Source organism: Gigantopelta aegis, chromosome 4, assembly GCF_016097555.1.
Source record: "Gigantopelta aegis isolate Gae_Host chromosome 4, Gae_host_genome, whole genome shotgun sequence".
Lineage (NCBI taxonomy): Eukaryota > Metazoa > Mollusca > Gastropoda > Neomphalida > Peltospiridae > Gigantopelta > Gigantopelta aegis.
In genome coordinates this window covers 14,380,200-14,396,454 of record NC_054702.1, presented here as the reverse complement: position 1 = coordinate 14,396,454, position 16,255 = coordinate 14,380,200, and the positions used below count along the sequence as shown (strand labels likewise).

Here is a 16,255-nt window from a genome sequence, read left to right as displayed (position 1 = left end):
ATCAATTCTGGAGAAGTACTCCATTACTTTAGAACCAAACTCAACATTATACAAGGATCAATTGTTAAACAGACACAAAGGAAATGAACAATACAGCCGATCATTGAATAATTTACCCAACATGTAAGACGATAATTTCACTTTTCAGCTTATAGAGCCTTTCTAATGATTACAATTACCCATCAATTATATTTAGAATATCAGGATCTGTATACCTAATGTGTTTCTAGTCATAACATTGGTACTAGTTCTAATTATATTTATCTCCTAACAATTTATCTTATGAAAAAAAACGAGAGATGTAAAATCCAATTGGAGCTGATACAAATGTTAGAATCACCAGAAACATGTTTGACATACACACTGATATTTTAAGCAATAGAATATAATACAATTAACAAATGAATTGATTAAAAAAACTGTTAGCCAGAAATGTATTACTGTGACCACAAACTCTGAAATGTTACTTTAAGCAGTGACATACTCAGCATAACATGTTATTTCTAATAAACAGTTTTAACGTTTGTGATATGTTTAACATTCTGACCTGCAGTGGCGTGACGATAACAAACACACGCTGTCAGAAATGCAGTGATGATTATTATTATTTACAGAATTTTGACCAGCAAAATGCAAGAACATTTTCCAAGATGAGTATATACATGTTCAGGAGTATATTCAGGTTTGTAACACAACAGCAAGTCCTAGGTTATACAAAGCTTCCTTTCATAAATAAATTGCTTACACCTTCACTATCAATAAATCTAAATAATTTACTATATATAACATCTATAATAATGAATGGAAGAATTTTTTGTTGTCCCAGCATTAACAAAAACATTGGATGATGAGTGTTAAACAAAGGTAGCTGTTAAGTAGATTACATGATTTGCCATTAGATATATAACTTACGAGTTCTTTTGAAATGTCTCTAACGAGTTGTAAAATAAAGTTTGGTTTGTTTAACGACACGACTAGAGCACATTGATTCATTAATCATTGGCTATTGGATGTCAAACATTTGGTAATTTTGACATATAGTCATTAGAGGAAACCCGCTACATTTTTAATAATGCACCAAGGGATCTTTTATATGCACCATCTCACAGACAGGATAATACATACCACAGCCTTTGATATACCAGTCGTGGTGCACTGGCTGGAATGAGAAATAGCCCAATGGGCCCACCAACAGGGATCGATTCCAAACCAACAGCGCATCAAGCGAGCGCTTTACCACTGGACTACGCCCCTCCCGAAACAAGTTATAAGATAAATGGTATCAAAAGGACACAAATGTACTATTCTATTTCTTACTTTATCTTCAAAAAATCATGTTTAAAAGAAAAAAAAGAAAAAAAATTACAACTAAAATTTATTGAAGGCCCTATCGCTTGTAGCTAACTTCATGTTATACAGTAATCAATTTCATTTATTTTAATTTTTATTACATGGTATGGTAGTGACGACCTATTCATTAGTCATCACCTAGGAGCAGCCAGTCATATGTCTTTAAATTATTATCACGTTTCATGTGATAGCGTCACCATTTTCACATAATGCTATTAATCAGTATTCCAAACAACATAATTAAAAAAAAAAATTAGTGGGTTTACTGGGTTTTTTTTTTTTTAAATTAATAAAATAGGTTATTTTTAATTAACAGTGGATGCAACTCTTGTCTTTGAAAGAGTTAAATCCACTTTTTGTCAATCAAGTATATTTTTTTCACTATTATGTGAATACGAATAATATAAAGAACCAAATTAATGTGTCATATCTGTACATTCATTCCAAATAAATTTATTTTTATTATTAAATCTAATTAATGTTGTATACTGCTTAGTTTTATCTCACGTAACAAATAAAAAGGCATTTAAAATTGTTTTAATAGTCGCCCAGTAAGCAGCTAAATATTTCATCAAAATCTTCTGTAATGGTCATTCAAATAAACTACTGTACAGTATGATGATGGTTTTGCTATTTAGTTTTTACATAATGGCCGGGAATCAGAAAACAGATAAAACCACAAATACAAGACACTGAACTTGCTCCACAGATACACACTGATGATATATCTTCTGTATATCTCACATATTTTGATCTCTCATAATAAAAAGAAATAATAGTTTTAAAAATTAGCACATTCTTTCCAAACCTCAAGAACTCCCTATCTCCACAATCACCGACCACGGATAGCTAGCTAGGCTATTTTACAACAATCATCCAGTAAAATTACTAAAGTCTGTTTTTAATGTTATTGTCGGTTTTGAGGGCTCGGCCACAGCTTTAGTCACTGGTTTTGATTTCATCCTAGCTTTGGCTGCCTGGTCTATTTTCACAGCAGCCTCTAGCCTTGGTTTCAATTCGGCGGATGCACTCATTACAGTTCTAAACTGTTCGGGGTACAGAGGTCCAATTTTCATCAGTGTTTCCAGAGCCTGGTCGTGCAGTTCTCTTGAAGGTTTGCTGGCAGTTGCTAAGTCTTTTCCGTCAAGTAAATACGAAACAAGAATTGGCACCAGTAAAGCAATGAGAGTTATACCTGGAGGGGGAAAAAAAGGTAAAATATTTTTACAATACCGCATGAAATGAACCAGGAAGACATGAATTAATTAACTAAATAAATATAATTATACAAACAAGACTTAATGAAATAAAATTTATTACAACACACTAGTACACTGAAAGCCATGACTAGTAGATGGACAGGGTCTTCACAACAACAAAGATGGGCCTCTTTTCACAAAATCATAAATCAGGGGTGGGAAATAGTGAACTGTAAAAAAAGAGGAAATCTAGAGAAATTCTTGAAATCCTAGGTTAAAATCTGTGCCATCTGACACATTTTGGAGGAAAGAATGATTAAAATGTGAGGAAATGCAATGTTCCATGAGTGGAAAATAGCTGATCCAAGGAGAATTCCCACCCCTGATAAATACCTACAAATGCAACTAACCTTATAAAACTGACTGCTCATTTATGACAGAAATTTGTTAGCCACAAAGAAAGAAAGAAAGAAATGTTTTATTTAATGACACTCAACACATTTTACTAACGGTTACATGGTTAAAGACGGCATGGAGAGGAAACCTGCTGCTGCCACACTATGAGCTACTCTTCTGGAATAGCAGCAAGGGCCCACAGACAGGTAGTACATACCATGGTCTTTGTTACACCAGAGAAATAGCCCAATGGGTCCACTGACAGGGATCGACTGCGCATCAGACAAGCATTTTACCACTGGACTACAATTCATCCCAATCCCACTAACGAAGAAGTCAAATGAAATGCTACAACTACTGACTACTGATAAACAAATGATTCCGACTCAAGATAAATACTGATTTAACTCTGTTTTCTTTTATAAAAATTACTTACGTTTGTCTTCGTTAGCTATAGCTATCAATGTCTCCACCATCTTGAGTATCTCTAGCACCAACTGTAGTTCAGTTTCATTGCCTGGCCGCGCCGTGGTGACACCATACAGATATTCAATCATCTTGGCAGACAAGGCGTGGATGTACGGGGTGGCCACCTGTCGGTCGGGGTGCTGTAGTACCGAGATGAGGGTCTGAACACACTTTATACGGATCTGAAGGTCAAACAAAAATAACATTGATTAAATCAACTTGGTCACAGCAGTACTGTGTTGTTCCAATCTGAAGGCAAAGAAGGAAAGAAAGGTTTTATTTAATGATGAATTCAACACATTTTAATTAGTTATATAGCATCGGACATATGATTAAAGACCACAGATATAATTAGATCCTTGAGAAAACCTTCTGCAGTCACTCAATAGGCTACTCCTTTCAATTAGCAGTACAGACAGGGTAGTATATATATATACAATGGCCTTTATTACACTAATTATAGGAGCACTGGTTGGAACAAGAAAAATAGTTCAATGGGCCCACCAACGGAGATTCAAGTCTAGACCAACCACACATCAAAGCAATGGTGCATCAGGTGAGTGCTTTACCATGAAACTATGTCCCATCCTAAACTGAACACACGGTCATCCTCTCTCAATATCTCTAGTTTGGTGTAATTCAAGACCTGTCTGGCTGAGGCACTGGTTAAGCCATTGATCAACCTTACAGCCGGTAGGTACTGGGTTCACACCCTGGTACAATCTTACACCCAGAGTGAGTTTTAATGGTTCAATTGGGAGGTGTACAAGATCACTACACAAAACTTCTCTTACTAACCACTAACTATTTAACCCCTGACCTGGACAGACAGCTCAGGTAACTAAGGCGTGTACCAAGAACAGCAAGCTTGAAACCGTAAGTGGATGTAAGTAAAATAAAATGAATAAATGAAACTATGAAATACACAGTTGTATGCTTTATGTAAAGATTTAAAACAAAAAATAATCCATCAGTTTTACAAATAGAGTTTATTACATATAGCCACAGACTTCAAATTCATGCATGCCAACTTACTTGAATGTCTTGCGACTGCCACGTTTCTTGGTAGACTTTCAAGGTTGGATTCAACAGTGCGGGAATGGATGTGGTCTTCCTCGGGCACGATATGGTGAAGATGGCCAGAGACAACATCAGAGTCCCCTCATCAAGACCCGGCTTCTCTTCATCTGGAAAAACAACAAATAAAACATGTTGAGAAAATATACTAGTCGATTTCAAAACCAAATGGAAAATGTTTTTTCAAATAAGAAAGTTAACATTTGTTTTGTTTATCGACAACGCTACAGCACATTGAAAAAACATGAAGAAAGTTTGTTTTGTTTAACAACACCACTAGTGCACATTGATTTATTAAATCGGCTATTTGATGTCAAACATTTGGTAATTTTGACATATAGTCTTAGAGAGGAAACCTGTTATATTTGTTTTCAATTAGTAGCAAGGGATTTTTTATATGCACCATACCACAGACAGGATAGCACATATCACGGCCTTTGATACAACAGTCGTGGTGCACTGGCTGAAAGAAGAAATAGCCTAATGAATCCACCAATGCAGTTCGATCCCAGACCAACCGCTCATCGGGCGAACACTTTACCACTACGCTTCGCCTCTTCATGGAAAGAGGACAAACAAAACATGTTGAGTAAAAATAATAGCGAATTATTAAACCAAATGTAAAACTTTTTTTCAAATAAGAAAGACAATTTTATCTTGAGCTTTGGAATTTACATTTCTCTTCAAAAGCCCAATTAATTATTCTATTTCAACAACTGGCAACAGGCGACTGGTGACTGCTGCAGTGTTTTCATTATTCCACATTTATTTTGCTGTGGAACTTTCAATTTTCGACAACATTTTCCTTAATTATAATTTTGTTGTTGTAATACTGACAAATTAAATTCCTCTCTTACACATTAACCACATACACATTAAACGCAAAACTGCTGTGGAAAATGCCATATGACTACAAATGTTTTGCAATGGCCATTTTCTAAATTGCCAAGATTCAAAGCTAACCATACATATTTATGAATGCCAGAATACATCTTTTACTGAACATGTTGACAATGTTGAATGGCATGTAAATAATATAAAAAAACACTGCAGTATTTAAGAAATAACAAATGGAGCATCAAATGATATGCATGTTAAACAATTTCTGCCTGTTAATGAGATCTCACAAAACATCACTTGCTGTATTATATACATTTTCAAAAGATTCTACAACAACACATTTTAAAAATATTTTACAATAACACATTTTTAGGTAAAAATTTAGTATGTTTTGTTTAATGACACCACTAGATCACATTGATTTATTAATCATCAGCTACTGGATGTCAAACATTTGGTAATTTAACATTTTTTAATTAGTAGTAAGGGATCTTTTATATGCACCATACCAGTCATGGTGCACTGGCTGGATGAGAAATAAACCAATGGGCCCACCAAGGGATTGATCCTAGATCAACTGGAGAACATCCGAGCGCTTTACCACAAGGCTATGTGCCCCCCACCCCCTCCTATTTGCAGTGACTACTTCTTGCACAATACACTTTCCCATACATATTTTAGTTAATTAAGATATTAAAAAAGCCAGTCATAAGAAATAGGATACGGGTACATACTAGGTTCAGCATACTGGATGAGAGTCGTCATGGCGCTCTGTAGGAGACACAGCCAGCTGGCACTACTGACCGGGTCTTCAGCGAACTGTGACATGCAGAGTGACTTGAGTGACTGTAGACAGGCTGATATCACCATGGTGGCCTTCGTCTCGGTCGACTTGGAAACCACTTCGCGCATCAAGCTCGTGATCAGATGTAGGATGGTGGGCAGCACAGTAACAGCACCTAGAAAACAGAACACTTTATGTTAAATATTTATCTGCAAAATATTTAATTATTTTTCTTACACATCCGTTGGTGAGAACATCATTCGTTATTTTTATTAATACAATGAAACCCTGCTATTGGGACCATCGGCGGGACTTATTAAAAGTTGTCTTAATAGTGGGGTGGTTCTAATACCGAATTACCAACATTCAAAATGATGATTGTTTGGCAAATATTGATTTTGACTTTTACACTCCCCCACCACCCCTCCTTTTCAGTTGCCGTCAGCAATGTGTAAACTGATAATATTCATTGGCGATGACTGTGTATTAACATTTACATTGAAATGCAAGAACTTTGTCAAGCTTGATTCAGGTATTTGTGAGCTTCAACCCATTCTTTTTCTTAATTATTACATAATAGAGATGAATAACTGTCTAGACAAATGACACTCTCCCAATGTTTTAGGACATCCACTATCCCAAAGGTAATAAAAATCTCACTTGACTGAATGCAGCTAATCGTTGCATTTGTTGTCAGTTTCTGTGAAAAATAAAGTATTAGGATGGTTTGGCATTTGCTTTCATAACAAACAAATAGGTTTTAGTTGGAAAAGGCATTTAAATTGATTTTGAAACCAATTTTAAGGATATGTAATGAAACCTAAAATCCCCTCCAGGACACTGAACATAATCATCCTACCTGATGGAGAACAGAGTTGCACTATGTCGGCCATTGTTGTGACAACAGTGGAAATGAGCCGACAGGACTCTTCGGACAGCTTCCTCTGGTGTGTGGGCGTCTGAAAGCCGGTTGTCGGGGCCGATGGGTTCATGGCTGGAACCTGGCGCACCAGGCCACACAGACACACCTCGAGCGTGGCGAACACCACGGACCTGTTCTGGTCGATGTCCCCCGTGTCGCCCCCCTCCCCCGTGCTCCCGGTACTGGCGGTGCTGTCGGTGGTGTCCATCGACTCGGTGCTGCTCTCCGTCGTGCTGGGCGTGGTCAGCTCTTTCTCTGAAGGAAATCATACAATAATGTCACCAAGGTCAAGCAACAATCTTCATTATGCGTGATTTGTTATAATGTACTAAACTTGCTAATCATTATTTTGAAAGCAGAATGTTCCCCGAGAATGATGAAAAGGTTTAACCTTCTGACTACTACAGGCGAGATATCTCGCCCAATGTCACGTCAGTCAACATACTGTATACTGCATACAGTGCATTCCCCAATTCATAATTCCCACTGTTTTGCACATGTCACTCACCGGAAACGAAAATATAATAAAAGATAAAAAAAAATTCTTTTCAAAATGGTGGTTTCTGTTTTGATTTTTTTCAACTGAAAATACCTTTTTTGGTTTTCGGCAAGTATTTTCGCTCGACAACAATGGCGGCACGTTACGGGCATTTTCAGGGATCGATAGCTGATTGTGACAACTAATTTGATAATAAATTTGATTGTTTTACCAACAACAAAAATCACCAAATATTGCAATATGAATTGAAGTTCGGGTTTAAAAAAAAAAATTCTGGTCAGAAAACCACTGTTATCGGGAATAATAGACATAAATACTGGACAGCTGGCCACAAATGCCCATAAGTAAATGTGACTTTTTCGATTTTTTGCCTAATTTTAATTACCATTAACTGATCTAAAAATCATAAAAATTACAAAAACCCACAAAATAATACTTACCGATTCATAGATGAACTTTATTTTATGTATTTATAAAACATTTCAGTGAATATACGTCAGTAAAAATTATTAACTTGTACCCACTCAACATGGTTTTTGTTAAAAATTAATCCAGTAGTCTAAAGGTTAAGAAAGTAAATAAATAAATGCACTAAATGAATGAATGAACGAACATACTCAGCTTGTTTTTAGGACTCAAAAATATCAATGGGTATTATGAGAATTTTATAATTGCGTTATGGGTCACCTTATCATAAATGTATGATAATACGTTATAGGCCATCCGCTAAGCTCAGAATTGTGGCTAGAAATGAAGTTTCGTTCCACATATCGGGGGTCTAAAAAATCTTTGTGTTTTTGGCTAGATAAATACATTATCGATCACAGAAAAAAAGTTTACCAAGATATTTCCTGCAGGTTTTTTTTTTAAATGACGTCAAAAGGAGACCCCCCTCTGACCAAATTTAGGATTTTTTTTAGAGGGGTGGGTAACTAAAACAGATCTAACTCTGTAACTATAACACATAGAACAACATGTGACCACTCAAAACATTTGTAATAGAGTCCTCTATACAATGCAATAATATATATGCAAATATTTTATTTTATTGGATAACCAGAGGTAATAAAATTAAATTTCAGAAAAGTTATTGCTCCTTATACAATTTAACTGCCATAATTCTATAGAAACATAGTATTGAAATACATTTAAGTGTTAAAAATCAACTCTGAATGTGTTTCAACCCTTAATATATAAAGTAAAAAGTTGTACTATTTTAAAATACACCAAAACTAAAAATATTTGTAATAATAAATTTAAAACAAGAGCTATGGTAAATGCATTTTTAATGGAAGTAACCAGGTGTATTTCTAAAGAGTTAATAGTCTGTACTATTCAAAAAGTCAATCCAGGATGGTAGCCAGTGGTCGACAAGGTCAAACATAGAGGTCAAAGGTCAATTAAGTGCCAATTTTTTTTTTTTTACTGAAATGCTTTTTTTGTGCAAACTTTCTTAATAGCAGTGGTCTGGATACTTCTCTTGTCCCTATAATATATAATTTGACAATATATATTTGAAGTTATTGGAAATTATGAAGAATCTCATAGATGAAAAGGCAAATAACTTGGGCTGACTTTTAAAAAATTGCAGTCCATCTTATTTATGAGATTGTGATATTACCGATATGAAGATTTGAGATGTTTAATGATTTTAAATGGTCTAATCACTTTGAATAGGTACTAGTACCTATTAGTACCATAGTTCTAATTCCTTATAGGCCTGCATTTTTATTTGTTTTTAAATTAGCTGTGAAAGGCACTGTGCAGGCGTTTTTGGCTTATGTTTCTGCTTTCTCACAACTGTTCTGCACATATTTACATTTGTATTACCTGTTAAAGGAAATACAGTCAAACAATGTATATTTATGTATTTGTATAAATTTTAGTCCATCTAATCACCGCTATCATCGTCATCATCATCAGAAAACACATCATCCTGAGCCTCATCTTTCCGATTGGGTGCAGTTACAACGTTTACACAAATCTGTGCATGACAGCCTGGCTGACTGGCACGAACACCTATTTGTGGAGCACATTCCAGTCTTACATTTACAATTAACTGACAAAAGAACAGCTTCTGGGGCAGGGTCTTTGGTCATCCAGTTCATTGATATTTATCCAGCTTTTACAACCCAACCATGGCTGTTGGGTGATGGAGCAGATATTCGACTGTTCAAGAGATCTTCTGTGTATGGCTGCTTGGTAATTGGCCCTCTTGCAGTGCTGCTGAAGTGCATCTTGTGTGGGTGGCATGCTCTGTTCTGATGTTTTTGCAAGACAAGAGACTTTGTACCTGGCTTCATTTACACTTGATGTGGACTGGCCATATAAGCGACACACAAATCTTTCCATTACAAGCAAAACTTTATCATTCAATGTGAAATATTTTCCTAGCTCCATGAAACCTTCCACAAATTCATCAGATTCATTTGCTAAGCCAAATGCCCTCTTTTTTCCTTTCCCATAGAACGCACTAGTTGAATCACAGCCACAAAACACATGTATCCCAATAAGAGCCTGGCAAAATCTTGGTGACAATGCAGATTCAATTTTCTGTAAGTTGATGATACGTGTACGGTTCTTCACTCCTGTGAGGAAAAACAACTGGGCATGTATGTTTTGCTTCAAGCTCAGTGCTATTATGGCAACATCTGTATATGGACTTTTAATGATAACAGCACTGTGCTCTGCAGAGGCATGAAGAGCATGAAGCAGTAGTCTAGTATCGGCTTCTTTGTGGTCACAATCAAGTTCAGAAACATGGCTTACTGTTGCCTTCTTGTTCTTGATATCAGTCAAGTGGCATTTATCATCATGTGTAATATACAGGGCAATATCTTTCTTTGTTGCTTCAAAGTTTGCATCTTTCAAACAGTTGAATAAGAAATTGACGAGTGCTTCTTTGTTTTGTCCCACAGACATGAATTTTTTCCACTGATGAGGTGTCTTCTGTGTTGTGCCATATATGTGTGTGATCCGAGAACCACTTTCTGCCCGTCTAGATCGTTCTGCATTCTTAATGCTGATGCTTGGATATCGGTCAGCTACAAAATCCACACGGGAACACTTGTACCTCATTGCCATGTTGATGACTATAGTTAAAATGTTGTCAGCAAGTTCTCCAAATGTCTCTGGAATGTTGACCATTGATTGTAGAACTGCCATGGCATCCAGAATAATGGCTGAATTTGCAGGTACACTGTCAACAAGGCAATCACCAACCTTCTTCTCAATGACATCCAACAAGGCTGATTTTGTACTTTTGGCCATTGATCCATCTATACTTGCTAGAGGAAATGAAACTGTTCCTAATGAATAGGTTAGGATCTCTTTCAAGTCAACATCACGATTTTGTGCAATGACCATGACAAAACAAAAAGGGGGGGGGGGGGGGGGGGGGGGGGAAGAGATTAAAAAACCTTTTCTTCTTTCTCAGGAATCTTATGCAATTTTTGTAGCATGAACGATATTATACTTCAGTAGCTACACAATCCTTGTCTCGAATGTGAAGTAGAATTGTTTCATCACACTTCTCAGTGGCTGCTTTAGGCAACTGACCTGCAATGCAAGATTATTACATGAGTGAACTGAAAACATTTCTTCCAGCCTAAACCAGTTAAAGCTGTAATATACTAATAATGGTCAGTTACAATATAATAACATCAATTTGTTTGTTGCTTTTTTTTATGTAGACCAGCAGACTTAGCCAAATCCAGTCCCCGGATGCACAGGGCTACCTGATTTGTTAACTGGGCAACCATATTGTTAACTGCATAAACCACATTTTAGATACCTGGTAGTCCATGGTCTACCATTAAAATTTAAAGATTTTCCAACCCTGCAGACCACAATGTAACTGTCAAAATAAAAGTTATAAAAGGTATGCCTAATTAAAATAATTAAATATTTAAATCATATATTTCCCAATATAAATATTTGAAAATAAGAAGAAAATGTTTCTGGTAATAACAATTTGAACAAGGGTGGTGACCAGAAGCATATATATTTGTGTGGCCTAAAATAAAATAAAAATGTTATAAACAATTACTTACCAGCTGACTCAGTTTCTGCTTGTATTAGCTTGTCTTTAACTCGTCTGTGTCCAACAGTGACACATAAGTCTTTCTTCTTGCATATGATGCATAATGCTGGTAAAACACTACAGCTGGTTTCACCGACTTTTGACACAACAGAACTGGACCGGAGTTTTTTTTGGAGAGCTGACATCATTATCATCGTCATTTGATTCATTTTCTTCTGGCACTACCAATGCTGTTTTCTCACTAGCCTTTTGTGATTTCTTAATGTATATCTTGTTTGTAAACTTTTGATAACATGATTTATGATAGCCAAAGTGTACACAAGCGTCTTTTGAAAACGGAATGTCAAGTACGCCACTTCTAAAAAGATTGTTCGAAATATCACTAAGTTCGCCCGTTAATTTTGACCATTTCGTAGCACACTCGACGCATTTATCCCATGTGGTAGCTGAAAAGGTTGTCAATTTACCTTCCACACCTTGACACGCATGTATAATGCAGCGAAGCTTGCCCAGATCTTTAGATGTAGAAATTTCTTTAATTTTTCCTCTGCCCGCACTGGGGATTCCCTACTTTTTGTTGACATTTATAGCCGTTATGAGTGCGATTTTTGCAATGCGTGTTTGTATATAGTTCCCATTTTCAGTTTGAATTTTAAAAAAACTGCAGGAAAAAATTGGTAAACTTTTTTTCTGTTATAAATAAGATGTTTGTCTAGCCAAAAACATAAAAATTAGTTAGACCCCTGACAGGTGGAACGAAACTTCACGTTTTTCTGTTCAGCGGACGGCCTGTTATTTAAAGCTACGTCAACAGTATTTTGGAAAGGCTTCTAACAAAATAAATATAATACAAGAGACAGCTGAAGTTATTATTTTAGTCTGGATACAAATGGGTCACCTCAGTCTATTTAATAATATCAGTCTGTTAATTTTTCAACCATGTCAAAGCAAAGAGACTAGTATTTTCAGCCACAAAGGACATTGATTACAGAAATAACTGTGTATCCATACAAACACTGTGTTGTAGATTTACTTTCTGAATCATATGATTGGAACGTCATTACTGAAAATGCATACCTTTCAACCGAGCTCTCTCTGCATCCAAATTCTCCTGAGCTGATCTTACTACTTTCTTAACAACATCCATGGCCAGAGTCTGTATTGTCAGGTCATCTCTTGTCAAAATAATTCTACAATGTAAATTTTTTATATAAAATGAAATAAAAACAAAAGGGCATATGGGATTTGGAGTAAAACTAATTGGATTTCAAATCAGCTTAATCCCCTTTCATCAAAAAGTTTTTCTGAACCAAAACATAATACAACACCCCAGCGCAAAAATACATCATCTTTTGGAGGTCAAACAATAGTTACAAATACAAATGATATGATGTTCCTTGATGTCATTTTTACGTTAATAAAAAAATGAACATAATTGCGTTGCTAATACTAGACCAGTGGGATGGCTTCAAATTTTAATAAATATAATGGAAATTTAATCATTAAAAGATTGATTCAAAAGTTTCCTTGGTAGAATGATGGGAGTATTGTACAGTATAACAAGCATTATGAGAGTACTACTAAAGCAATAAATGTCCCCTACCGGGTCCAACAATTTTTCTTATCTCCTAAATCTAAGGGTCATAACTGTGTGTAAAAAATTGAAAAATCGCTATGAAAGAACATATTTCTATTAAAAAATCGTCTATATTTCAAGGGCCATGGGTAAATTGCCATGAAAGTCAAAGTTGATCTGTAACAGAACAAAATTTTAGCTCAATATCTCGAGCATTGTGAAAAAACAAAATCTGGAAAACTATATGTGGGACAGACAGACGACGGAGATGAAATCTAGTCCTCAATGGTTGGACTGGTAGGGAACCAATAAAGTATTTCAGAAATTACATTTAAAAGTTTCCTAGATAGGATGATGAGAGTATTGTGAAGTATAATAAAGACTGTTTCAGAAATTAGAGATTGGTGTTTTTTCTTTATAAATACTTCACCTATCCTCAAACAAATGCATATTCCCCTAAAGATAGAAGTCTGGTTCGAACATCCCAACAGCCAATGGGATGGCCTAAAATTTATCTAGTGCGTCATCCTTCCTGTTCTGGTCACGTGACTATAACTTCCTACTTTTTCCTTTGCTCTTGTCGTTCAGACATCTCTCCTTTTTCCGGACTAGACTAGGGGTATATTCATTTGTTTGACAACAGGTGAAGTTGAAAAGAAATTACCTGTGCATCACATTCAGAAGTTCCCTTGACAGGATGGGGTCGTCTCCGAGTTGCCTGCGCGGCCACCTGGTGTCAAGCAGTGCACACAGACCTCGTAAACATTTCTCCACAGTCTCAACTGGCAGGCGCGACGTCGGACTACACATCGACTCCATACAGATACCTAAACACAGGCAAACAGGTAATTACTGTAACTACGACATGTGTTGAAAAGAATACAATAACCAGTTAAGGTAGAAAATGGAATGAAATGATGCAGTGTTCTTAAGGCAAATGGATAACACTACCTGAACAGTATTAAATGACATACAGTCTAAAATAAAACAGATACTACAGCAAGGCTCATTTCCATGTACAGTGCACATCCAACCACATTTTTAGAACACTTTAAAGTCACAAATAGCTTGTAGTTTAGTTTTGAGAGTTTACTCAAATCTTGTGTCTGAACTTTACAAACATGAGCCCTTAAAATACAGTCCTATGTGAAATTAATATGATCTCAAATGCAGGCCTATTCTGAAGAAAAACCCCACTTAAAAAACAACAACTTTTCACATAGTATTTATATTCTATTAGTAGAGTATTTTAGTTAATATTTGAGGAAAACTAGTATAAAAACTAACTTCATTCCCATAGTCTCAATAGAAAACCCTAAATATTATAGTAAAAAAAGTATATATACCAACCTAAAATTAAATAAAATCTGTCCTTATTCAATTCCTGTGGCTTCATGTTGGCAGGTGAGTTGGCTGGCTGTAGACTCAATCCCCCGACAGATCGGATAATGCCGCCTTCACTCTGCTTCTCATCTCCGACGTCAGAGAAACCTTTCTCCTTGAGCCACACGGACAGCGCGTAGAGAATAGGCGGCCACGACTTCTTGTAGTGCGCACGAGCCATCTCTATTGTATCAGGGTGATAGAAGGCTCCACCTTCGGAAGGAAGCTGACGAGAATACTCTGAAATATGAAAGAACTTAGATACAACGTACTACAGCACAGGGACTTTGAGGCATAAAACATGTTTTGTTTAATAACACCACTAAAGCACACTGATTAATTACTCACTACCTATTGGATGTCAAGCATTTAGTAATTCTTATTTGACATGTAGTCTTTCAACCGGTCTCGGTGGCGTCGTGGCAGGCCATCGGTCTACAGGCTGGTAGGTACTGGGTTCGGATCCCAGTCGAGGCATGGGATTTTTAATCCAGATACCGACTCCAAACCCTGAGTGAGTGCTCCGCAAGGCTCAATGGGTAGGTGTAAACCACTTGCACCGACCAGTGATCCATAACTGGTTCAACAAAGGCCATGGTTTGTGCTATCCTGCCTGTGGGAAGCGCAAATAAAAGATCCCTTGCTGCCTGTCGTAAAAAGAGTAGCCTATGTAACGACAGCGGGTTTCCTCTAAAAACAGTGTCAAAAATGACCATATGTTTGACGTCCAATAGCCGATGATAAGATAAAAAATCAATGTGCTCTAGTGGCGTCGTTAAATAAAACAAACTTTACTTTACTTTGTAGTCTTTCAAGGAAACCCATTATATTTTTCCATCTTTTATATGTAATTTTCAAAACAGGACAGAACATACCAGTCTTTAATAATTACCCCCACCCCAAATTGTGCTGCATTTTACATTTAAGACAATTGGTTTTATTTAACTGACTGACAAAATATTTCAAAATAGAGTGAACCTCCACAAAACTAAACCCTTGGTAAACTGGATGCCATTAAAACTGGAAATTTTTTTATGGTTCCTGTTCAAATATCAATACAGAATAAATAGTCCCTTTTTAAATATTAGTACTGAACAAAACCTCTCTAAACTGGATGCCCATTAAATCCGGACCCTTTACTCGGTCCAATTTGTGTCCGGTTTAGAGGGGCTTCATGGCATAACGAGTGTCTCACAATAACAAAAAATACTAATAAATATTGTGTAGTTAGACGGGACAACACACACACACCTGCTGGCAAGGAGAGAAGGGCATGATCTCTCAAAGCACTGAGCCAGTGCTGACTAAGAGCAGACAACTCCGGCTGGACTAGACTCAGCAAGCTCTCCCCACCACACTGGTAGCCATCTTCATCTTCTTCCTTTGGTCTCGAGCTCAGCTTCTGCATCTTCTCAGCCTCTCGGTCGACAGCCACAATGTAAACCTGGAGGAGGAAACAACATGGATGTAAATACAAAGAACAAAACAAGAACTTTCTAAAAAAATTAAAAGAATAAACAAAAACAAAACATGTTCTAAAAAAAAATTAATTAAAAGAACATCGATGTGAATAAAATAACAAAACAAAAACTTTAAAAAAAACCTCTAAAAGATTTTTAGATATACAATGCATGTAATTTTACAAAATGATACATTGTCTCAAAATATTACAGATTTTGCACTCTATCTAAAATTATACTCCTGGATCACATGGGGAGG

At 36.3% G+C, this 16,255-nt stretch overlaps 1 protein-coding gene across 2 annotated transcripts in view; it reads right to left on the bottom strand.

Moving 5' to 3' along the window:
- Window positions 1-1,603: 1,603 nt before the first annotated feature.
- The window catches only part of LOC121372687 (HEAT repeat-containing protein 5B-like), a 128,339-nt gene continuing 113,687 nt past the window's right edge, over window positions 1,604-16,255 (bottom strand). For both annotated transcript variants that reach the window (XM_041499143.1, XM_041499144.1), the window contains exons 29-37: window positions 15,788-15,980; window positions 14,504-14,776; window positions 13,818-13,980; window positions 12,655-12,767; window positions 6,974-7,291; window positions 6,065-6,289; window positions 4,449-4,600; window positions 3,382-3,595; window positions 1,604-2,545 (exon numbers count right to left, since the gene is read on the bottom strand). In XM_041499143.1, the coding sequence (XP_041355077.1) occupies window positions 2,223-2,545; window positions 3,382-3,595; window positions 4,449-4,600; window positions 6,065-6,289; window positions 6,974-7,291; window positions 12,655-12,767; window positions 13,818-13,980; window positions 14,504-14,776; window positions 15,788-15,980 (1,974 nt within the window). In that variant the 3' untranslated portion in view covers window positions 1,604-2,222. The remainder of the gene's footprint in view (window positions 2,546-3,381; window positions 3,596-4,448; window positions 4,601-6,064; window positions 6,290-6,973; window positions 7,292-12,654; window positions 12,768-13,817; window positions 13,981-14,503; window positions 14,777-15,787; window positions 15,981-16,255) is intronic.